The following is a 26,002-nucleotide window of genomic DNA, read 5'->3' on the forward strand; positions in this document are numbered from 1 at the left end:
TTTTTCAGCTAAAACACAGAAAAATAGCTTTAAATCCAGATGAATACATATCACCCCTTTTAACCCGAGAAACGAGGCATCGTCATGCTGAGTGCATTACGCCCTTCAGCACCAGAACCAATGCACTTAAATTTTCATTTTTTCTATGTACGACAAATGAGTGGAATGCCCTTCCATTGACATGGTTGCATAGTGCTGAGCTAATAGAGCAAATGATTAAATAGATGTATTAGTATGTCGTTTTGTTTTGATGTAACCATACCTACTGTATTTTATGATTACTGTAGTAATCGCGTGCGTATATACATTCTACCTTTGTTGTGTGTATCACAATGCATGGTGATTTGTTTTGCCTTTTTGTTTTGTTGCACGGATCTGTGTACAATGTATAATGCTCAGTTGAATGTATATGTAACCACTCCTGCTTGGGCCGCTCAATGGGCCTGCAGTATCCTATAAATAAATAAACAAATAAATAAATTTGCCTAGAACTAGCCGGGCTGACCAGTGGCATAGCCAAGGGCAGCACACCGGGCACGTGCCTCCCTCCTGAAATTTCTTTCCACCATGGGATATAGAGCACAAAATGACACTCGACCACACTTGCCTGCCCGGCCCCCACTTTAGATCAAGGGTGTACTCTGTCATACGAACAAAACCCGTAGGCAAGGCCAGTACAACCCCCCCCCTCCAACCCCTTCTTTTTTTCCCCCTCCCTTAGTTCCCTATTTGGCATGCCAACTAAACCCAATAGCCCCTTCCTGTCTTTTTCTTCCCTTCACCCCTCTTGCTTTCTCTTTTCCTTTTCCACTTCTGAGGTTGGGGGAGAGTGAGCAAAGCATGCACAAATGCACTGCTAAGGCAGGCAGCTATTGCTTTGACAAAGACAACTCCCCTTGCCAGAATGTTGGCCCCAGTGACATTCCCTGTTCAATTATTTCTCATCACTTCAAGCCTCCATCATCTCCAGAATGTCTCTCTTGTCTGGATTTCCTGAGGCTAGTAATTGGTAACTGTAAAAAGTTACATTTTTTTCTATAACAATTAGAAGCCAGCCAAAAGTGTACAGCAATGATGCCTAGAAAATTACGCTGCAACCCTAAGGTCTTTATTGATTTGAAGATTTAGAATTCCACTTGCTCTGGTTACTGAGCCACCAGCAATTATAGTGATAAATTTTGCGATTACAGGATGGGATTAGCTTATGCAAGATTAAGGTAATTGGAGATCGCTGGGGACGGGTGGGGGGAGAGGCTTTTTTTCTTGCAGTAGTCATAAAATAAGCTGGTGAAGATTACGAGGGTAACCAATGAAAACTAAGCAATGCTTTCCGAATCATTTACTCATTTACTCATTAATTATGTGGCGAGTACCAAAAATCTCTTTTTTATAGCAATACTACACCATTTTCAAACCTGACATTCATTTTATGGACATGCTATGTTAAATTTATACGTATATTTTAGTATTCTTTAGACATTTATTTGAGTTAAAAGAAGTTTGATAATTAACCTTCTCACATCCAACAAAATCTGAGAGACACAGCACCTTCTAAGGTCGGTTCTTACACGTCGCCAGTCTCTATGATTTTACGAAAGTACCTGCCTGAATAGATTGCATGGGCATGTGACATTTGTATCAGCACCTCAATGCTATATGTGTACAGAGCTCATTTCCCTAGTTCGTTCAGATAAAAGCATAGTTTATTTTCTTACACACATAGATACAAGTTAAGATCACATCTCAGTTCCCCATTTTTACTCCACTTGCTGGATTGCCACACCATATGGTGGCAGTTATAACATGCCACCAAATGATGTGGCTAGTTACACAAAATGCACACAAGGATAAACATCCTTGTGTGCTGTCCGCGAGCTTTATGTTACTTTCAAGAGATAAAGACAGGCACTTACACAAGCACACAGTAGCAATAATAAAGTTTCTGGCTCAATCAGCACAGCAACAGAGCACCCATGACTGGGTGCTCCTCTGCAGTACGTATGCACCCAAGAATGGCCACTCACCTATGGTATCTGTCTCCCCTTGCAGCTGAGTGACCAAGTGCTCCAGCTGCTGCTTCTGATCCGACAGGTCAGCTATCTGTTCCATAGTAGCCTTGAAGCGGTCCTCAAGCTGCTGCATGGCTCGTTTCATTTTGGCATAGCCTTCACGTGTCATCTCCTCTTGCTCATGTGACAGGAACTCCTCTGTAAAGTATACCCATAATCACATGGTGCAAGATATATACCACAACACCTTGAAAAAAAAGAAAACAGCTTGTGCAATGGAAAGACGAATTTTTTTTCTAGTACAGAGGTGCAAACAAAAACTCGGGGTATTAGCCACCTTAGCTTTTATTCGAAAGACTCTCAATACAATAAGAAAGCACTTGTGCAAGCATCAGTCCACAGAAATGTGCAGTACCCGTACGGCGGTAGAAGGGCGTTGAAAGGGTTATGGTTAACGAAAGTTACACCCTATCACGCTTGGAGTCCAACTACACTACCATGCAGAAAGAGTGCCTTGCCGTTGTATGAGCACTTGCTAAGTTTAGACCCTACCTCTACGGCCGTCCACTGAAGGTCACAGTGGATCATCACTCGCTGTGCTGGCTGGCAAAACTAAGAGACCCTTCTGGACGACTAGCACGGTGGAGCCTACACTTGCAGGAATACGACGTCACCATCATGTATAAGTCAGTTCGCACACCCGAAGACATCAACACGTCACACACGCCTATTGAACCCACCAATCAAAACCTTGAAGGTGACAGCACTTTCCTTGGGGCTTCAGCAAGCAGATGCTGAATTGCAACCAATAATTGAAAATCTAGAGGGCTGCAATGTATTTCTGCCTCAGCACATAGCTCGCAGATTTTCGTCCTTTTGTTTGTGACAGTGAGCGTTGTACAAGAATAACGCTGCTGCCAGCAACAAAACTTATCTACTGGTCATACCAGCAGAGCTGCATGACAAAATTCTGTTCGCCTGCCACGACGAACCTCTATCTGGCCACTTGGGCATCACCCGAACCCTTGCTAGGGTATGCAAGCTTTACTACTGGCAGAAACTTGCCACTTGCGTCTTCAAGGGTACTTGAACACGTTTTCCTAAGTTACACCATCTATTGCAAGACAACAGCCTATGAGCTGCCTATGTACACCCGTGAGCAAAAGTATATACGGACCATGGAAGCACGAGCCGAAATCGCTGTATACGTCGTCTAGTCGCGAGCCGTCTGCTGTCGAGAACATTGCTTTGACGGAATAGCTGTCGAGAGCATTATCCTGACGGAATTTGTCAGAGAAATGCTCTTGACAGCAGACGGCTCGCCACTAGTCGGCGTAGACGGCAAAGGTATACGGACAACAATGGTCCGTATACTTTTGCTCACGAGTGTACATAGATGTACAGCACAAGATGTGGGATGAGGCATTGCCTTACATAATATTCGCGTACAAAAGCACTACACATTGTGACATTCATGGTTTTAGGGACATTAGATCTTTATGACTATCGTAAATGCTTCATTTAGCACCGAGGCGATGCTCTTCCAGAAGGAGAGGTAATGCCATGCATTTAATCCACCTGTGAGAAAAAAGCAGCTGAAGATGCAGTAGTTCATGTGCCAGTGCCTTGGTTTTGACTGCGCTGCGTTGACCCCTTTTGGGACTCGGGCCTCAACACCTTCATTTTGTAAGCATAGCCTTTCTTTTGAACGTGAAAATATCTACAAGGTTTTCTATGTGTAACGCAGTTCCTATATTTTAAAATCTTGGTGCTCGATAGCTGGGACACCCTTATACATAAACCTCTACAGGTGGTCGGTATAGTAATCTGATTCTTTATTTATTTCATTATATAATAGCAAGTGACAGACTCAGAAGCTCAGTAAATGCAGAGTGCTCCCTAAAGCTGATTTCAGATCAGATCATCAACTACTAATTGCAGAGGTATGTAAAACCATTCAAGGTTAAAAAGACAGCTATACCTGCTCATGACAATCTTGATCGTGTCCTACATGAATGTAATGTAGCTGTCAGATATCCATTTAAAGATTTCGATCTCACTGACAGGGTTCCTAATGAGCTTTGGAATGATATAAAAAAATTTTTATTGCCAAAAAAGCTGAAGAACACATTCCGAAAAAAGAAAAGCAAGAAGAAAATCTTGTGCATCTCAAAGGAAGCAGTTAGCATAGCACAAGGAAGAATGTTGGCCGAATCAAATAATTACAAAGCATACACAAAATCACTAATTGGCAAAAACAGACTAGGGTATTAAAAGTGCAACTCAGGCTTATTGGTATGGCGTATTTTTGATAACTATGGTAGCACAAAGAAACAGGACACAAGAAAGGCACAGTGTGTGTCTATTCGTGCCTTTCTTGTGTCCTGTTTCTTTACGCTACTATAATTATCACAATCAGACTAGGGTAGACAAGGAAAAGTATATAGGGCCCAGTGTAAACAAATATCAAAAACTTTTGTACTTTTGTTTGATCAGTTATAGTGAATCTTTTGATTCAGTTGATGACACCAAACCCTCAGTGTATTTTAGAAAAATGGGAATTCCTGAAAGCCTTGTAATTCTACTAAACAAACCTTTCCACAAGACGCATTTAGCTCTTGCTAAAACATATGTTGGTAGCACAGACTGGCAGTTAGAAAAGGTATTAGGCAAGATTGTATTGTTTCCCCATACTTATTTAATTTATACATAAAATATGTGCTCAGAAACTGTGGTTTCGATTTAAAAGAAAGGGATATTATAACAGTAAAAATTTGCGGATAATATTACCAGGGTCATTTAATACTTTTCTTCTGGTCATGAAACTCCTGCCAAAATTTTATATGGAGACAAAAGTGGTGTCAGAGGTGCCGTCGTGAGTAGAAGGCGGACGATCTGCCGTATTTGGAAGGGCAGTCACGCATTCGCGTGGGTCCAGAAAAAAAAAAAAATTTGCTCATATTTTTTTCAATGTGTTCGCGTGTTCGCTAATTGAACATAGAAGCGATGAGTGTTGACCAAATAGCATAGCGTGTGGGTTGTTTACTAAATCAAGTCATTAATCTTTAGCAATGGTCCATCCAAGGCTGCCTGTCAAGTGATGCAATTGCCCTTGTGCTCATACCAACACCAGTGTTTATTGATCCCGGTGTATAGTTTAAAAGTCAAGCTTAAATTGTGCATTACACCATGAATAAGTTTAGCTGACCCACATATTAACATCACTTGCACAAGAAGTTATGGTGGGCCCCATCACGGGCTGAAGGTCCACAATGCTTATTCTCCCACTAATTGCCTATTTATTCAGGGGCATCACGAAGCTGCCAATGAGAATTTCGTGTGCAAAACAAGCAAGTCAGAACATGAAGCCATCTTGGCACCTACTGCAGAGGAAGCTGTGAACAGCATGTGCTAAATATAGGCAGTATTTACGATTTCCAAGCGAAACTTCTTGCATTTACACATACATTTTTATAACACTGATCAGTTTGTACCTACAAGGCTTCCTTTTTTTTATTCATTCATATTTAGTGTCTTAGTGACCATTAGTTCAAGGTTGGCATTCCAATAATGTTGCCTGCATCGAAGTGTCTCTCGCACTTACTTCGATTGAACATACTTCAATTAAAAAGAGGGCACGGCTCGATTCCTAGCCACTGCAGCCGCTCTTCAATGGGGAGAAATGCAAAGACTGCCTGTGTGCTTAGGTACACACTAACGAATGTTAGATGGTCAGAAATAACCCACAGTCCGCCACTATGGCGTGCTTAATAATCATATCGTGGTTCTGGCATGTAAAATCCCAGCAATTATATTATTATTAATATTATTATTATTATTAATTCGATTCAAACAAGAATCCAGCAGTACTTTGTCGCAGGATGGCTCTGTTCCACCTGTCGCTTAGTTTCGCATAGGCTGGTAAACAGAATAATACTTTTTCGTCGACACCATTATATTTGGAGTGGCAGCTTCGTACACAGCAAGTGTTCAGCATTGCTGCTATGGCAGTTCTAGCATGGAAGCTTGGTCATAATACATAACAAAACAAATACAGTTCAAAATAAACGGGGACAAGAAAGACTAATAACAACGACCAACACTGTGTGTACATCAGTCTTTTTTGTCCCGTTTATTGCAAACTGTACTTGTTTTGCAATGGCAAATTAAAAACATTGATGTCACCACACGGAGAGACATGTTAAGGTGAAACAAATACAAGCATGCACACACCATGCCGACACCGCAACATGCCACCTTCATAATGACTAGAACACTTATTGCGTCTCCTTCTAGCTATGCTATGCCACGACGCAGCAACTGCAGGCGCTATATGAGGCTCTCCCATAGCGTTACGCGGGAGTTTCACGACAAGTACAAAAGTACTGAAAGGCCCTGATATTACTTTAGCAGCAGGAAGTATAAAGGATTAAAAAAACAGTGTTGTACGGAATGGCGTTTCAAGGAAAGACGTTCTAGGAACTAGTTCCATTTGGGAGGAACGGAGGAACACCATCACTACATTAAGGATCGTTGGAACTGTAACAGTAACTCGTTACCTTTTTGAAGGAATGGCAGAGGGAACGGCGTTCGATCTGTAAACATTGCACATCATTGAACAGACACACGCACGTACACCGTACATAGTGCAGAGCAGGGCAGATGGGCGACTGCGTGAACTAAAAAAACTACCGCTCGCCTGTAACGTGACTATGCTGCATCCTTATTTTCACTTCAAGGAACGTGCTGGGGACACAGGAAGCATGCAGCGCTGAGACCAAACACGTGCGGGAGGGATAGCTGATTTTTTATTTTCATTTTGTCTGAGCCATTATGTACAGGAACCAAGAACCGTTCTGGAGTCTGGACATACCGTGGAGAACTTTTACTTGACATTTGAGACTCATGGAATTCCAATGTAAGGCCGCCAGCAGAAAAGGACACACTTTTTTTTTTTTACCTTTTCAATTTTTGTTCGACCCACTCGAAAGTTGCTTTTTTTTGGCTGCCTATTTGGCCGATTCAACTATATGTGCCCCCTTGACCTTGAGGGCACAGAGAAAGAGGAGGGGGAGGGAGGAGGGGGAACCATACAGGTTACAGGAGCCAAGGTGCCTGCTCGTGGTTCCAGGAAGTCTTCAAACGTCAGGGATAGCAGAGCCAATTTTGGGGTGTGATGCACACGGGACAGAGGAAACCACCACAACGCTCGTGGCCGCAGAAAGTGAGTGAAACACCAACGTGCTCATCATCGAAACTGCGCACGGTGGCCTCCTGTTGCGTATGAATGAGTTGCCTGCTTTATGGGCCCTGATGTAACCATGGCGAGGTTACACTTTGGTTGGCCCGTTGGGTGGGAGCAGCTTGCCGTGTGCAACATACACTTCCACCGTTTTCTGTTCGTGAGCTCACCGTCTGTGTATCTTCGGCCAAGTTCCTGGGAGTGTTTTTTATTGTCGTGTGGTGGGCTGGTTTGATTGTCCCTTTAAGACATATCTCGTGCATGTTGCCTGCAGCTGGGGACAAATCTCAGCCTTTTGACACCCGGCTTTGGGGATGGTGGGGAAGAGGACAAGCAACGTAGTGGATGTGGGTGTTGTAGTGGCACCTGCCCAGTGCCTTCAATGGTTACGTCTGGGCAGGACTTTCTTCAATGTGCCAATTATCTCTGCGGGTGTCAGTCCAGTTCAGTTCAACAGCCGCCGCACTGGAAACGTCTCTCATACAATAAACGACAGGGCGAGGGCAGGCTCAGCTGGCGCTACAAGAATGTATGCTGATTGTTGCTTGGTTGACTTTTTCTTATTTTTGTACAACACACCAGTACTCTCAAGCGCTTCAGTGGAGCGGCTCTTCAACATTGCCAACGAAGTGCTTGACGAGAAAGTTTCTCTGTCAGACTTCAACATCAAGATGCAACTCTTGATGAGTTCAAACAAGGGACTTACTAAGTTGCAAATATGTATGCCGGACATTCTTTTTCAATCATACTGCAATATTGAATCCGTACTTATTGAGCGACTACGCATTGTTCCCATCGATGCAGTTTCTTGAGCAAGAAATTTAGTTATATTGGGGCATATGAGGAACTTTCTATATGAACATCTGAAGTGCAGTTTCTGACTGTGCATCTGAAGACAGACTTCGAAAGGGCCACATGTACTGCACTTTTTTTCTTTTCTTTTTTATTGGCGCCAGTATGCCCTACGGCATAAGTTAAATAAAAAGAAAGAGTTCAGTTTCACGGATAAAGGCCAGGAGCGGTCGATGCAAAGGCCCTTGTGTCCAGCGGGTTAAGTCAGGTGGTCGACCGGGGTGGTAGTCAAGGCCTCGTAGGTGGCGGTTGCGAGCCTTGTGAAGGCCCGGACAGGTCCCGAGTAGGTGATCGATAGTTGCCTCTGTGGCTGGGGCAACGCAGAAGGGGCATGTCGTTGGGGGAGGCTGTGCACCGGATGTCCATGCAGCCCGGATGGCATGAGTCAACGCGGCGCCCACACGAATCCTCCTGAGCACAACCTCCTCTCAGCGAGTTAAGCCGCCGGGAAGGTCCGATCCACGCGGAGGAATGAGTGCACGCGTGGAGCGCTGGAGGGTTTCTTTGTGCAGGAGCAAGCTGTCTTTTGGAGACAAACGAAGTAGGGGCAGCGGGTGTTGAACTTCCGCTGGATGGCAAGCGGCATCTGCGGCTATTTGAGACGGTGTAGACCGACGGGTCCACAATATACGGACAGGGCAGGCGCGCAAGTGAATTAGTCGGTGCACATCAGAAGCGATATAGAGGGAGCTGGTTAGTTTCCGCAACTCTCGAACTGCCTGCGTGGAGTCCATATAGACAAGCAACCTATTGAGTGAGCAACCTAACATTCACATCATGAATGTTAAGCCGTCCCGTATAGCTGTGAGCTCCGCCAACACTAATGGGAATGGTGCCTCCGTTACACAGCAGCACGTATGTTGCGTTTCAGGTAGCGTGGGGACGAGGCCGGTGTGCAAAACGCAGCTATCGATAGCTGCATCTACATATACTGCTAGTGAGTTGTCGATGGTAGTGACGACGGCCTCCTGTACCACTCGTCGGTTCAATTGTCGCAGGCGAGTCAGTGGTCGGTTGTCGCTGGCCTGTGCCTTGAGCCATGGCGGAATTTCTGGCAAGGGTGCGACAGGCTGTGACAGCGTTGAATGATAGTAATGAGCTAGAGCCGCCGCCGCAGGAACAGCTCGACTTTTTAGGTGGCGAGCCATTCGACGCTGGTGTACGATTTCGTTGATGGTATTGAGCTGCGCTTCCATCTGGAGGGTCGCGATAGGTATTATGCGAGGAAGGCATGTGAGGCGAGCACCAAAGTTGCAGTTAGACATGCCTAAAGTATGTCTGGTGCTCTCCAAAAAATTCGTCTAGGAGCGTTTCATTCAATTCTTTTTTATCTCCTTATAACCTGCTGCCGGTGATGTTCAAATTTGTATAACATACATAGTTCGATGTGAGGTTTAAATTGCTCGCTTTATTTCACCTCAGGACTATCGGACATTAATTTAATATATAATATTTTAATTTAAAAATCAAGTGCAATGTTAATGTAACGACACATTCCAATGTTGGAAATGTAACTGGAACGGTTTTAAAGGAACGAGGAACACGCTTTCATTCCTCTTTTAGAGGAATGTGTACAACACTGTAAAAACCCTCATTCTCAAGTTAAAAGAAAGCGAGATCACTGTTTCTTCTTAAACATAAATAAGAATGAAGTCATAACAGGGGAAGAATAGATGACTGAGGTAGTCCAGAGTTTGATGAAAAACCATCTGGCGAGATGGACACATACTAGTGAGAACAGAACAGAAAGACATTCACCACAATAAGAAAAAAAAAATGCTTCGAGGCTTGTATGGGCCCCTTGTACCCAATAAAAACAAAGATCCACGCGGTCCTTGCTAATATATGTCAAAAGAAAGGAGCAGTGCGTGACAAAAAAGTCTCAAAGCAATTTACCAGGCATGCACCCATGCTCACTGCACCACGTTTCTGACACATAAGGAAGTACTCTGCACCACTCTTTTTGTTATGAACAAGGAGCCCATAGGGGCCTCAAAATGCCGTTTGATGCGGTTTGTTTTTGTTATTAGGCTTCCTTACTTTGGCAAGTATCTGTTTATCCTTGCTTCATGATTATGATAAACAATGAAGTCATAACATTTGTAGAACACTACAAAAAATAGTTGGTCTACAAACGAAATACAGCAGAAACTAGTATTAGGAAAGAGAAATATGGGTGGACTCTCATAGAATACGAAATACAAGGATGTTAGCCTCAAAACTAAAATTTGACAGTTTCATGCCCTGGTTTTTTTCCCCATGGTGATGTGGGGTGTGAGTTGTGGACATTGTGAGAATAAGTCAGTCCTATTGAACTATGGTGCTGGCAAAGAGTTTTGAGAATCTACTGGACTGCCAAACGAACAAATATCTTGGTCATAAGAATACAAACCCGAATGTTTTTCAGAGCAAAGATCCTGAGACCTCAAAGTTGTTTATCTTGGTCATGTCATGTGGACGCATGACATGACCTAGCATTAAGGTGGCTCAATGAAGCACAGCTTAATGCTAGACAAAGTGGAAGGTGAAAGAAAATGGAGCCACCCATGCACAAGATGGTTAGATGGTGTTCTTCAGGTCACAGGAAAATTCCTTGCTGAGACTGAAGAACTTATGTTAAATGGATCTCACTGGTGTTCAAATACTCATGGCATCACTGAAAGTTGAAAGTGACACAATGGTTCTTAACTTCCCGTTCACCACACACATGCCACTTAAGAATTCAGAAGAGGGGAAGACATTTCTTTTTAAAAAGTGTCTTTTCCATATTTTAGTGTACATCTACACTTCGTAATGAAAAAGATGAATTACCTATACCTTGCCAGAAAAAGAGCTACATATTTTTCATACTGTTTACTTACTGCATAAGGAGAATTTTTTTATGACATCTTCCAAAGAAATTTCAAGGGTGTTTTTCTTACATCTCTTTGTAGCAAGTCAGAATTTACAAATTTAACAGGAACTATTTTATAATTGTTCTTTTACAAGTACTTAATAATAATAATATCTGGAGTTGAACATCCCAAAACCACGACATGATTATGAGAAATGCCATAGCGGAGGGCTCCGGAAATTTCGACTGTCTGGGGTTCTTTAACGTGCACCTAAATCTAAGTACACGGGCCTCAAACATTTTCGCCCCCATCAAAAATGCAGCTGCCGCAGCTGGGATTCGATCCCGCGACTTTCGGGTCAGCAGTCAAGTGCCATAACCACTAGACCATCGTGGTGGGGCCAAGTACTTGGCAAGTGAGAATTTATGCCTTCATTTGTAGCAGAAAAAGCTGTAATCGTCAAGTTTTGGACCAATGTAAAAACATGCACAATTTCTTACTTTCATTTTAAAAGTTTGTTCTTTCGAAGCTCCAAACGCAAGTTTATCTGAGACTTTGTTAATGACTAAAAACATGAAAAATTTCGTTTTCATGGTTTTATGCCTGTGCTTATCAGGTAGCTTTGAGTTTGGGAATACACACATCCCATGAAAATAGTGTATCAGAATGACATGCTTTTGTAACTTTTTTTAAAAATATAATAATATTAGGGAGTTTTAGCTTGTAACGTATACTTCTTTACGTTACCGTGTTACCGGATACCGGATGGAATCTGCGCATGCGCGAACCTTTACGGAACCGTAAAGGTTTACGGAACGTAAACTACTCGGCGTATAGGCTTTACGTTTACGGCCCTATCTCGCAAATCCACCTTCGTTCGTGGCTACTCGCGATATCCGCTTCGTGGAGACTCCAGCCACCGAGTCAAAATAAGCCTAAGTGCGAGCACCACTTACGATCACCTTATTTCAGCCGGATTACCGAGGCTAGAGCGACCTGGAATACGGAATCCGCAAACGTAAGAGGCCTAAAGACGCTGACAGGCTGGATAGGTGGCGCCATCTAGCGGGACCAAGGTGTACCAGGCTAACACAAAATTGTTATTGCAGAAACATCGGGCATTCTACTCCTAATGTAAATGCCTTGCAGCAGGATTATTACGAATGAGTTGCCTTTTCAATCATTTTTTCCCCTCAAGAACACTAAGCAAGAACAAACATGTCCATGATTGTGGTTGCGAGAAGTGTCACAAGATGTCGACACCATCGCCCGGTAACCTGGTATTGCTACAGTCCTTCGCTTATACCGGGATACTGCACACGTTAAAAACCTCTCTTATGATTTTGCCGCAGCGTAATTCAATATTATCTAAATTAAATGTAGTTTAAATGCTGTTATCATCACTATTTAGTGGTTTGCGCAAACGTAAAGATTTACGTACGTACGTAAAGGTTTACATATGGGCAGCTAAAAAACTTTACTAAAACTCGAGTTCCGGTAAAACGGTAAACGTAATCCGGTAATGGTAACGTAAAGAAGTATATGTTACTAGCTAAAACTCCCTATTAATATATTTCTTTTAGTTCCGAAACTGCAGCAGACCAAGGAAGACTGGGATCAAAAGACTTTTTACCACACCTGACAAAAGTTCAGTGACTAATTCAAGCACATGAAGTTGTAGCATAACATTCACATAATAACATTCTCACACAATGATTTACGTAATAACATTCTCAAATGGGCTAAGTTGAATTGAAATGATGTTATTACTATGTCACAAAATAATGTAAAGGAACACTAGTTACCTTTAAGGGAAATGAAGTTTAGTTTTATTCGTTTAAATAATGCAAGAGCAATATATAAAAATGTGAAAAAAAGAAAGGAATGTGGAATATACTACCTGTTTGTATTATCTCATAGAATCGCTTTCAAGACAGCAATGAAGAATATTCAGCTTGTCTCACTGATTAAAAAAAAGCAGCAGTTTTGTTTAGGGTTTGCATAAAGATACAGGAAGCAATAGCATTTCTTAACTGAAAGAACTTTCTGCCTGACCTTCACTCTTTTTGAACTCCAACAGCTGATGTTGAACTGCCTCTCTCTGTGTCCGCTGTTCGTCCAACTGGTGAACTAACTGGTCTCGTTCAAGTTCCAGCTGTTGTACAGAAGCTGATAATGATGCCACCTGTAAAACAACAGAAAAACCACTTTGCAGCTTAGAAAAAATTTTCCCCAGACACATGTTGCTTTTTTGTGACAAAGCTACAAGATTGTACACCATGGAAGCAAATGGTCTGACGTTCTTTCTCCCATATTTTCAGAACATGAACGAAGAGGTCTAAGTAAGATTTAATTTCTTTTTCTTCAGATAAAAAAATTCAGGCTGCAATAGGCTGAAAAATAAAAAAGTGAAAGAAGTAATTATAATAAAAAAAAGTGGTACTTAAAGAATGGCATTGTACCTTCAAGGGTCCCTGCAAAACCTTTACAAGTAGTCATCAAATGACCACATCCTCGGAGCTTATTGCCTCATAAATCTCTTGCTGCAAAAATTTTTCAAACCTGTCAAGTATAATCAGCGTTCCAGGGATATGTCACAGGCTCTGAGCACTTTTTCTGTTCTTTCATCTCGATGAACGCGGAGGAGATGGAAAGAGGGCAGGAAGCTGCATCAGCACACGTTGTGGCCTTGGACATGTTGGAATGCCTCGTGGTGGCCACAGTACCTTCACAGCACAAGAGGACAACTGTCATATAGCTGTGCTCCGTGAGAACCTGGTGTGCAGCGACTTTGTCCTGTGTCAGCTTGACTGACAGATACACTCAAACCTCGATCAGAATGGCTGTCAGTTGGGCTTGTTGGTTCAATATCTTAAGGGTTGAATCGCACAAACGAGACAGGGACTAAAAGAAGAGACGACAACACACAAAGTGCAAACTACCAACAAAAGTTTATTTCCTAAGCACACAGTTTTTATGCACCACTCTTGCGCCACCAGGTAAGTACAACAATGACAACAATGAACTTCTTAGAAATGCGAGCTCTTTGCTAGATAAGTTAACAGACGGTGTGCTGACACATTCGGGGCCTAATCTAACAATGCCACCGCCATAATAGCAATATGAAATCTAATGCATGTACTAAGAAACACAAAGTCACCTATGTTCCTTGCAAGAGTAATGTTGTGTATCGGATTCCAATTTCTTGTGGTAAGATATATATAGGTCAAACCGGAAGGTGTATTAATGACAGACTTAGAGAACATAACAACAATGTAAAAAACGGACATGACGGATGGTTTGCGATTCACTGCAAGACATGTGGGTGCCAATCTGTGTTCAGCGCATGTACAGTTGTCGCATTGCAGAACAATAAATTGACGAGAGAAATTATCGAAGCTGAGAACATTGTTAGATTAGGTCCCGAATGTGTCAGCACGTCGTCTGTCAACTTATCTGGCAAAGAGCTCGCGTTTCTAAGAAGTTGATCGTTGTACTCACCTGGTGGCGCAAGAGTGGTGCATAAAAACTGTGTGCTCAGGAAATAAACTTTTGTTGGTAGTTTGCGCTTTGTGTGTTGTCGTTTCTTCTTTTAGTCCCTGTCTCGTTTGCGCGATTCAACCCTTAAGATCAAACCTTGATATAATGAATATGGATATAACGAATTATCGGTTATAACGAAGTAAATGAAGAATAGTCTTGTAATAGATACAGTTAATTTCGTGGCAGATGTGACTTTGTCATAATGAGGTTTGAATGTAGTCAAATACAGATAGTGCATACTGAAGTGGTTTCAATTAGCTAAACACCAGGCGATGTTTGCCAAGGCCTCTAAGTAGCAAGGTATATAGGCGAGAGCAAGAGTGCACTGGCAGTGTACCGACACTTTTGGAAATGACGATGTACATTGGCAAGCACAATCATAGCAAGTTCAGTACAGGAAAAGTGACAGATTCAGGCCCATAATGTTCGAAATACCATGGGTGTGTAGGCCCAGTGCTGCCTTGCATGAATGTAAGAGAAAACAAAACATTAAGCAGACGACTGTCAATCGAGACCAGAAGTGCAAATATAAGGCTCTTTTTTAAGTGCTTTTGAAGATGGAGACATATTTCCTATTTACTGAACTGAAAACAACCAGGAGTACTAACGAAGATGTTTTTGTGATCATGAAATCAGCCAATGGTCATGTATGTCCCAACAACTACATAGTTTGCAGAGAGAAGAGCAAGAGATTTGTAGCTGTCTTTGAAATAAAATAGTGGGTTACCTGCAGTGTGAAGTGCTATAATATTTGGCTCACATGTTCACAGGAGCGTAGACTACTGATTGGCAACATTCTCTGATTATGTTCGAAAAGTGCTGCAGGGCCCCTTTAATGTATTAGCTACCTTATTTAATGAATGAAATGTCAACACAAAGGTTGTATAACTGGCATACATATTGGTTTATAGTATAAAATGTGGAGAATTGTTTACATAAAAATAAAACGGCCTAAGCACAGAGCCTTGAGGCACACCATGCATTGAGGTAGTGCTTATAAGACATGACACCTGAGAATATTCAATCGAATTTTATGCTATTCAGTATTTTCTTAGGCTTAATAATAATAATAATAATAATAATAATAATAATAATAATAATAATAATAATAATAATAATAATAATAATATCAAGGGTTTTACGTGCCAAAACCACAATATGATTATGAGGCATGCTGTAGTGGAGGGCTTCAACATCAGTATTCAATGTACTAGAAACAAACAAATAGGCCAACAGTTACCCCCGAATGCAGAGATGTTACTTGGCTCGTGCCTTCAACTTGACTTGAGCAAGTCGGCCCGAAGCAAGCAGCGGACTAGAAAATGCCCAAGTCGGGCTTCGCGTTTCATAGACGTTAGGCTGTCTTGCTTGGTCAAGTCAAGAACAAGCTTCAATGCAGAAACACGTTGCTCGCCTGGTACCGAGGTTAATAATGAAGTCGTTGGCGTAAGGCACGTGTTACAGCAAGAAAAGTTCGTATATTTGAAAAGAACTATCCCATCAAAGTGCTACAAGCATATTTTTGTCATTTTACTGTTAACGAGCGGCACGTGGTTCCCGCCGCTACCGCCGCAGCGATGCGCAGTGTTGCTTGTGTAAAGCGTCCGTTGCCCGCTGGTTTCAGTGGCCGCCCAAGCGCGGCGCGTTACTCCAAGCTTGCTTGTTTTGGCGTGCGCGCTAATAGAATTTCCCATAAAGATGCGAAACAAGGCATGGTTTGCGTTGTGTCCTTTCGTCGTTTTTTTTTTTCTTATCGAACGCGGAGTGTATATGCACTGCCCTGGCTCGCAAGTTTTAAGCGAGGTATCGCGAATTTTCAAGGTACTAGCCTTTCTATTCGCCTATGGACATGCTTGTAGCGAGCTAGGTTGCAGTTATATATGAATAAATAAAAAATGCAACAAGTTCTGGAAACAAAGTGTACAAAGCCCTTATTCAGGCCCATGTGGGTGCCGCCACCCAACAAAAGAAGCTAAAGAATAGAACTGGAAATGCTAATAATTTGTCTACTTTCGTTGAACATCTGATTCTTGGTAAACAAGACAAGAAGCGGGCGTCGGGATCATGGGCCGCGGCGGAATTTTGCCTCGCGGTGTGCAGCAATGCCGCGCTGCATGTTGGTGAGGGGAGGGTGGGGACGCACATGGTCAGGATATGTTATCTGCTGGAAGCTTTATCGCGAACAACGAAAAAGACACAGCTAGGCCTGCCATGTGCGTCCTGCGAGGTGAACGAAGAGCTCATCCACGTATTTGTACGAGAGCACCTGTTTGTAATACAAAGCGACGAGGGAGTCCCAAGAAAAGCTTCGCCTTGTCACCAAAAAATTTGTGCTGGTCCGTGGATTAAACCCGCACTAGGGGAAGCTCTTTTTTTCTGAGAAAAGCTTAAGGAATTTTTCGTATCGTTGTGCTGCAAACTGATGCCTGTCAAGTTTCTCAATCCCACACAGCTGCACCGAACGAGACAAAAACGACGTAAAATGTTGTGTACTATGAAAACATTTTCCTTCTCATGCTTCGTCGCCCACGTCACTTTTCGAAGCGAAGTCGTCGAATCAAGGAGAAAGAACCATTCGCTGAGATGTCGCAGCAAGGCACGTTGTGGTCCCAAGAGACACCACAACGCAAGGCGGCCCCGCGCTTCACCGAGGACGAAAAAAGTGTGCTGATCGATCTTGTGAGGCAGTTCAGGCACATTATTGAGTGGGAAAAAAACTGATGTTGCGTCAGTGGCGCAAAAAAATCAAACGTGGAAAGAAATAGCCAAGCGCTACAACGCCAACCACGGGATTACCAGGCGCCACCACCTGCAGCTCAAGAAATGCTGGAATAACCTCAATCAGAAATGGAAAGAGGAAGCTGCAAGAGAAAAGCGAGAGCGCCACAAAACTGGTAAGAACAACATTTTTTTGCATGACTGGTTCACTTGAGCTATTATTCTTGTGATCTTCCACATGTTTTTCGGGAGATGAGTGATTGGTGAGCGTAAATACACCGAGGCTATTAATGCGCACGTGTGTGCAGTCGACACATCCTGCAACGCCAGGGAATTCGGCCACTTCATAAAAGTCCCACATAACTTTAGGAAATCCCGCCGGCTGCGGGAAGCGCACCAGCATCGAGTACAAGTGCTTTGCAATGAGTAGGGTCACTTTTCCGACTGTGCGGCACACTGTCGACTGCGGAATGTGGACGAGATCACCGGTGACTGTCTGGAATGTGCCAGCGCCGTAAAACCTGAGCGCCATCAGTAGCTGCAACATGGGAGGCACAGGCTCTCCTCGGTTGTCCCCGCTTTCTTGGAGCGGCAACTGCAGCACGGCGTTCTTGGTGAACCTGTAGCGAGCATGGAATTGTTCCTCGTCGTACAACTCCATCGGATTTCCTCGGTCACATAAGGTGGGTCGCGGAATCTTCGGCAGGCAATGTGCCTCAGAAAATGCTACGTTCATAGCGTGGCAAGCAAATTCAAAAGTGTACAACCTCCGCGCGACGTCCATTCGAGAGGCGGCCATGTTGGAATAACGCATCAAGACTGTTTCAAGCTAGCCCCGCAGCAGACTTGAAACTCGTCCTGACTTCGACCGAGCCAAGTCGACCGCAAGTCGTCCGCAAGTTCGAGAACGATTTATGGCGAGCAGCAAAGCTGTCTTGAGTCAAGTACGAGTCAAGTACGAGACAAGTAACATCTCTGCATTCGGGGGTTAAGCTTAACACAGAGAAAACTTCATTTTTACTAAATTTTTGAAGAAGTGGGCTAAATATATATTCAGTGAATATTCATAGTGAAGAAAAAAAAATACAGGATAGGATGCCTACACTGTCTGGCGTCCTGTACAAACAGGATAGGACTGGCGTCGTACCATGTCTTCTACTTTTTTCACTCGGTTTTCAGTTTGCGCCACAAGTCTCTCACTAAGCTATAGAGTCAAATCTACAATGTCCATATGATACTTGCAGTACACTACCAATTGAGATTTTTTTTAGAGCTATTTCTGCTTTAACAGTGGTGGTTGACCCAGTTTAGGATATGGAGAAATTTTGGAGCAAGAAAATGGCTGCTTTTGAGCAAGTTTGGAACAAAAGGAACTGTGTTTTGGAGCAGGTTTGGAGCAGGTACGGAGCAGACAAAGTGGAACTTGGGATTGCTTGGGGCAGTACAGTCTCACTTTTTCATATTTATATTAGTGTGCAAAGTGTACATACTGCCGTAAAGTAAACAAGGAGGCAAGACCAACAGACGGAGAGCTGCTATCAAAGAGGCTCCTCACACGAAAGAATGTCATATACTGGCGTCATCGCAATATACTGTAAAATCCCGAGCAAGCCCCCCCCCCCCCTACGGTGAAAGATAATCCAACAAGATTTGGAGGAGGAGCCCTTGCTCGGTCATGGATCAAAATTTAAGATGGCGGCGGAAGAGCCCTCAAGAATAAAAAAAAATGCACACCCATGCTTCTAATGAAACGCTTTATTGAGTACGCATGCATTCACTGTTTCCAAAACTGTGAATGGAGCAGTGAAAATGGCGGGTGGGTAGGGTGGGGGGCACTCGCTTTGCCATTGGCGCATATTCCAAATCTCTCAAGAAAAAGGAGGGGGTGCTTGCTCGGGATTTCACGGTACAAGATGGGTACTGCTGTGAAGCATTAGTTAAAAGGCGAGCATGGCGCATACAATTTCTGCAAGTGGCTTATGTCAAACGTCATTGCAAACAGAAATATCAACCCAACCAAAAAACCAGCCGCCTAACCATTAAAAAAAAGGAAACAAAAGCAAAAGTCTGTGAACGAGAACTTTGTTTGCAATTGATGCATGTTCAGAACATTGTGTCATCGCCCCAGCTTACTATGGCTGATGCTCCATCGTACTCAATAATGATTAACTATTAGGTGTGTAAATAATTGCAGAATGCATACTTCTAGCACGGGAGCAATTGTAAGCGCTAACACTGATTGCCGAACATGTGTCACGTTCTCGCAGATGCTATCGAAACGGCATTACAATTGGCATACCCAAGAACCTTGAGCATTACAAATGACACACATCATTTAAAAAAGTATTTTTTTTCGAAATATATCAAATTTTTGCACGTCCAAATCTTCATTCACGTGAAGAAGTCATTTACAGTGTGCGGTGTCTAGAGCGGTAACCGTGCAACTGACATGGCTACATAACAATACGCATAGTGATTAGCAAAAATTTAAAACAATATTTTAAAAAAAGTTACTTGTCTACATATTACTGCCAGTTCTTCATCAAGGGAGGTGAACTTCCGGACAAAATGCCGAGCTGTCAACAACAAAAGTCCAGCGAGCGTGTGGCGACACCAATACTTTGGTTAGGCCAAATACCATAATAAGAAAAAGTGCATTGGTTGAAAGTCGTCGACGGCAATATGGAAAAGCTGTTGCTATGTTTGGTGCTAGACCATGAATATTTGAGGCCAGAAATGCTCGACTGCTGTGTAGGTAGGTGAAATAGTGAACTTTGGCACACTTGACTCAAACAGCACTTGTCTGAATGGGCACACCAAGGCACAGCAAAATGGGCTGCATCAAACGGCACAAATGGTGCAGATGGACCACCAATGCACCTACATCTGAGCTTGGATTGAGCAGTGTTGACTTGAACGCCAACACTGCTGCACAGCCATGACAATAGCAGTACAAGACTCATTAAATTGCAGGAGCCAAGCACAGGTGCATTTAAGAGCTTGCAGAAGATGAATAAGTCTCCAGGTTATGTATGTGAATATGTGCATGAAACTGGACACAGTGTTTCTGATACTTTTATTTCACATGTAAGAGGCCACTTTACTTCCATCCAGCATTTTGATTGTGGTCTCTTTTTTTCTGTTTGTTATTGCTAATGGATGCATGCACAAATACTGCCGCAACATCTTGGCAGCATTCAAATAGTGCACCCATCACCATGCATATTGGACACCACGCGCCATATTGTAGTGCCACACAGCAACCACCATGGCACGAGCAGCTGGCTGGACCTGCCTCGCATGCGCCACACGTTCGAGGCTTCATGTGAAGAGAAAGAGAGCTGAATGACATCTTTGGAGTTCGATTGACTTGCAGTTTTCACGACCATAGTAATAATAATAATAATTGTCGGGATTTTACGTCCCAAAACCACCATATGATTATGAGGGACGCCGTAGTGGAGGGCTCCGGAAATTTCGACCAACTGGTATTCTTTAACGTGCACCTAAATCTAGGTACCTCTAGCATTCCGCCTCTATCGAAATGCAGCCACCGTGGCCGGGATTCAGCCTTAATAAATAAACTTATTTTATTAGCCTGTGTTCTTCAGTATCGCTAAAATATGAAAAATTTCCAACGTGCTGCGGCACCAATGACAAGCATCAACACAGCCTCAGGCTTTATGAATGGACTTGACTGCAGAATGACCTGTTAGTTTAAGGAGTTATCGTACACTACTCAATTTTACAGTAGTTAAAATAGGAGGAACGGAAGATCTTACCAAGTCGTGGACTTTGCCAGAATCTTTCTCCTGTACATCAACAGCCATTTGTGCCCTTTCAGCTAATGCCTTTCGGAGGTCTGAATTCTGGGTCACCAAGGCATTTGTTCTCGCCTGGAAAAAAAATATGCAAAAAAATATTGTAAATACGTATATGCACAAATTACCAACCTGATTGGCTAACCAGACAATGGAGAGCAACATTAAACTTTAGTAAAACTTGTTGTTGGGCTAGTTGGTGCATGTTACAAGAAAATTCGACGACGCAAACCACCGAGAAGAAAAGGCGAAAGGAAAGAGCGCTCTTTCCTTTCGCCTTTTCTTCTCGGTGGTTTGCGTCGTTGAATTTTCTTGCAACATTAAACATGTTTGCCTTTTTTTATTAAGAATACAAATGTTTAAGCTAGGGGCGTGCTAATATCAAATTTTCAACTGTGAAGCAATTTCGAATAATGAAAACCAAGTGCGAATCGAATAGACTATTTTTCGAATATTTTAAAATGCGAATAGTACAATGTACATGGCCTCTGCAAGTCTTTCAGATATGTTGTATCACTGCTCTTTATTAAACACTCTTTGCTAAGCTTTGAGGTGGTAGCATAGGTTTATTGCATCTTGACCATACCACTCTTATATACACAAGTTTACAAAGAAGCTTATCAATGTCGTCCCTTTCTGTGTTGCGTCTATCGCAGGACTAACTTGTCGCCCAGCGATATCTGATTAACACTTTTCGAGCATGCTCAAAAAGCGCTGCCGATCGGTAGTCGAGGCTCCCGAGAACACGCGAGTCAAATATTATAGCGATGCGCACGGCCTGGAATTTACAATAAATTCTCAAAGTCAGCTGAAAATCGCTCCCTCTTCTCTCGACAAATGATGTATTAGTCCGCAAAATATGACGCGATTGTCGGCAGTTCCACCATTGGCTGATGTTATAATCACGATAACACCCTCATTATTACTTTCGTTGTTAATTTTGAGTTCAATAAGTAGATAATATGTATGTTTATATTCTGTTATCGCGTTAAAAACACCGAACAAACATTAATATTAGCACTTCCGGTCTCACCGACAGCTCGTCTGCTCGTAGTTGCGTGGTTCCGTTTTCTTCGCCATGCGCAGTGCCGAAAACGTGAATATTTCTGTGCTTTTGACCATCGCCGGTTGCTGTTGAGAGTGGCAGCCGTTCGAGTGTTGCCTCGTCAGCTGAGAACTGCATCGTCGGCACGTTCTCACGACCGACCGAGGCATGGGCGCAGCGTGTCTCCGATAACAATGCTGGCGTCCGGTAATGGCGGCGCTTCGGGGTCGTCTGCCAGTGCCGTCTTACGAGGCGGTGTATTGGAGTATGGGCCGAAACCGATCTCAGCTGTCATTCGTTCCAAACGAGCGCGCATGTTTGCTTCCATGGTTGGCAGAGCGATGAAAACACTACGGCGTTCGAGGTGCACACCCAACATTACCAAACCGACGCGCAGTTTTCAAGCACGCGCGATACACAGCGCGATCGACTCCGCTCGACGAGAACGACGCAAGCCGACCGGAAGTGGCGGCACAGACCACGTGGTTGCGCCGAGACGCCAGAGAGAAAAAAATGAAAAAAATGCCGCCGGCGCTGACGTCGCCTCCTCGCACCTCCGCCCTCCCTCCCTCCCCTCACGCCGCGCGCAGCTTTCCGCGCGCTCGCTGCGTTGAGTTGAGAGAGAAAGCTGCGGAACGTGATCTCTATAATTTGGTAACACCACTTAGACTTGACGGATTCGAAAAATTTTTGCGGCATATGGCTCGTGAAGAGTCATACGTCAATAATGGGACTATTCCAATATAACAAAGAAAGGTGTTGCAGGGCCCCTTTGAAGACCGGTGGTGATTAGTGGGATTTACCCAATTTCTGTGGCACATACCTGTTTAAGATGATGATAGTTTTCTCATAGACCGCACAGTGGCACAAACCCGTTTGATAACGAGCTTTCTTCTTCATTTTTGTAAACCATTAGTGAGTAGTGGGATTTACCCAATTTCTGTGGCAAATACTTGTTTATGATCAGCGTTACCACGGCTCCAGACATGAAAGCCTCGACTAAGAACAGCTGTGCTGTTAAAAAAATTTTTTTTTCGTCAACCAGACATGAAAAAGTGAGTTTGTTGTACAGGGTGATTCCACGAGAGATCGAACATGCCTGTCCAGTCGCAATTCTTGTTTTGCCTGGGTTTTTTATATGTTATGTGGGCACATTCAAAGTGCACGGAACTGAACATTTTATTTCCAAGAAACGCTCCCAGCGCGGCAAAAAAATATTTGAAGGTGGCGGCTCGGGCCTCCTGTTTTTGCTCACTGCAATGTTTTCGAATTTCACGGCCGAATTTAGTGCGAACGATAAATGATGTGTCGAAAATTTTTTTCGCTGGATTTAATACGCATTACAGTGAATTACATCCATGCTTTTTTTATGCCGTCCTCAAAAAGAAGAAAATGTGAAAAAATGGCAAAAACGGCCGAAATCAAAGAAGGGTCCTAAGTTTGAGGCGCCTTTGCTATTACAAACAGAAACTTGAAAACAATATCAAATAGAGAAAAGAGCCTTTGCAACATTTATACGGAAGATCATTTTCCTACAGGCAGTGCAAAAAAACAAAAAAATAGTTAAAGAAGCGAGTTTTTTCAAAAAAGTACATTTTCAAAGAATAAAATAAAAAAAAACTCCGGTCTCAATTTTGACGACAACTTTTTATCGAAGAGCGCTTATGTCAGTGAACACAGGGTTTTAATATCATATGTCCTCATTTGCTTTGTTTACGAGATATAACTGGCCAAAATGAACCTTGTTGTGTGTGCTCACTTCAGTGCGACTGATGGTTGTTATTGGCTTGCATTGTACGTAAATCTCAGTTTTAATTATTCTGCTGCAGCAAAACCTTGCTCTGGTGGCTTTTTGTCAAAAAAATGTGTTCTCACATTTTATTTGATTCTAGCGTATGCGAAAGTGGGCTGCTGCCACCCTCTAAATGGCTAACGTGTAAACAGTTTGCAGCCTACAACCTAACAGGCACCTAACAGGCACCAAAGGGTCGTACATGTACGGCATAGCCTGTATCTTTAAAAAGCGCACCATTTTAGATCATTTCACTTGCTAGGAATGTGCTGCCAGACTTCGGGAATATGTGGAATTTTTTTCATGCGCCGATGTCTCTCCTTAGTTTTTTTCTTTTGCTTCCCAAAGTGGTGCGCCGGCTATCGCTTGCCCATCCGAGCGCGTTCGCGGTGGGGCTGGTTTGAAACGCGCGGCTTTTTCGATCATTTCTCTTGCTTGGCATGTGCTGCCACGCTTCGGGAATATGTGGAATTTTTTTCATGCGCCGGTGTCTGTCCATTGGTTTCTCTCTTATATATATATTTTTTTGCTTTCCAAAGCAGCACAGGGGCTTCCACTTGCGCATCAGAATGCGCGCATGCGGTGCGGCTGGTTTCGGTTTCGTCTTTCGGGTGCTTATCGCTTCTCGCACCCGCAAAGCTGATGGCTATCTGGTTTCTAATCTTTCAAATGGTGACCGCTTGTGACTCTCTCGTTTATTGCTCCCCGGGGCCCGATTACATCTGTTTCCGAGTGGCGCTAAATTATACAAACGACGCCGCCGTGGTTGCGCTCCCTGTTTTGGGGAGCCACAAACATTTTTTACCGGAAAAATACTCTGGTGCGCTTATTTTTCTATGTCTGTGAGCTATGAATACAATGCCTAATTTCTATTTATAAAAAATTGTACAAGTGTTTTTTTAGGATTTTTCTTGATGTTACTACGAATAAACCATGTGTATGTAACAACAAAAATGATTTTTTTGTCACTTCACTGTCCTGCAAAAGAATTTTAGACAATTTTTTTTCTTAAATAGAATCGTTTGAAGAATTTATTTCAGCAATAAAAAAATTACACATTTTTGGACTGCTTTCGCAAAAAAATTTGACCCCTAAAGGGTTAAGTAGGCACTTTTTGATGTATGCGTTTTTTACGCATGACGAGAGTTCAGTACAAAGATGAATACTAAAAGCACCATATCAATCAACAGCAAACAACTTGCATAAGCAAGAGCATCACACAGCGAAAATGAACAGGAATATGTAACAATATGCAACAAGGCGTAACTATTTTGCTTATGCAAGTTGTTTACTACTGATTAATAGGGTGCTTTTGTCATTCATCTTTGTACTAGGCTCTTTGTACTAGGACATGTTGTGCATGCTGTTTTGCTGCAAAGAGTTTGTTTCTTACACATTTCGTACAATATGACGACTTTTTCATCACACAATCAGATGAATACAGCATACAATTTAATGCATGTAGTACATTTGTTTATGTTACAAACTCTTGAAATAATTCACTTTTGCATGACGCAGCCTTCCTACATATTAAAGAAAATTTCAGTTACTAGTAAATGGCAGGCACAAAATAACTCCAGATATAAACGTGAATAAGTGTGGTAGTCCTCTTTTTCCATTACAGATAATAATCTTGCCTTAGGTGAGTGTTTGTTCCTTAGCAGAATTCAAACTTGATGCTTGGGTGCACCGAAACACTGTGCATACAACACACATTCTCTTTTCCCATTCAACACAAAATATCAGCTGCTCACACTTAACTGTCTAAGACATACCAAAAGAACTATTTTTGGGGCAAGTTGGAATTTAAGTACACTATACATGTCTTTGGCACAAAGGATTAAGAATGGGGCAAGAAGATAGGAAAGACACAAAGAAGCATCACCTACCAACAGTCTAATAGTGATTAAACAGTAAAGTTGGCACCTTTCTGTACTTTTCTGCAGTTCATAGTTGTTGCTTCCTTGTATCTCCCCTTGCTCCATTCTTCATACTTTGAGCCATGAACAGCATGCACAGGGTGCATCAAAAATGCTTGCACAGTGCCAGTTTCAGGTGTATCTCACGAAAACTCCTCACTTTTGAGGATAATTTTTTTTCTGTTTGTGCTTGTCTTATTATAGTCTCTTCTTTTTTCCGCACTAAT

General features: G+C 42.8%; 1 protein-coding gene across 5 annotated transcripts in view; it reads right to left on the reverse strand.

Annotated features, from left to right (window-relative positions):
- Positions 1 to 26,002, reverse strand: part of LOC119404214 (golgin subfamily A member 2) — a 113,759-nt gene that overhangs the window by 16,582 nt on the left and 71,175 nt on the right. For all 5 annotated transcript variants that reach the window (XM_037670789.2, XM_049418307.1, XM_037670782.2 and 2 more), the window contains 3 exons: positions 20,981 to 21,094; positions 12,993 to 13,122; positions 2,025 to 2,207 (listed from right to left, as the gene is read on the reverse strand). In XM_037670789.2, coding sequence (XP_037526717.1) covers positions 2,025 to 2,207; positions 12,993 to 13,122; positions 20,981 to 21,094 — 427 coding nt within the window. The remainder of the gene's footprint in view (positions 1 to 2,024; positions 2,208 to 12,992; positions 13,123 to 20,980; positions 21,095 to 26,002) is intronic.

Source organism: Rhipicephalus sanguineus, chromosome 1, assembly GCF_013339695.2.
Source record: "Rhipicephalus sanguineus isolate Rsan-2018 chromosome 1, BIME_Rsan_1.4, whole genome shotgun sequence".
Classification (NCBI taxonomy): Eukaryota; Metazoa; Arthropoda; class Arachnida; order Ixodida; family Ixodidae; genus Rhipicephalus; species Rhipicephalus sanguineus.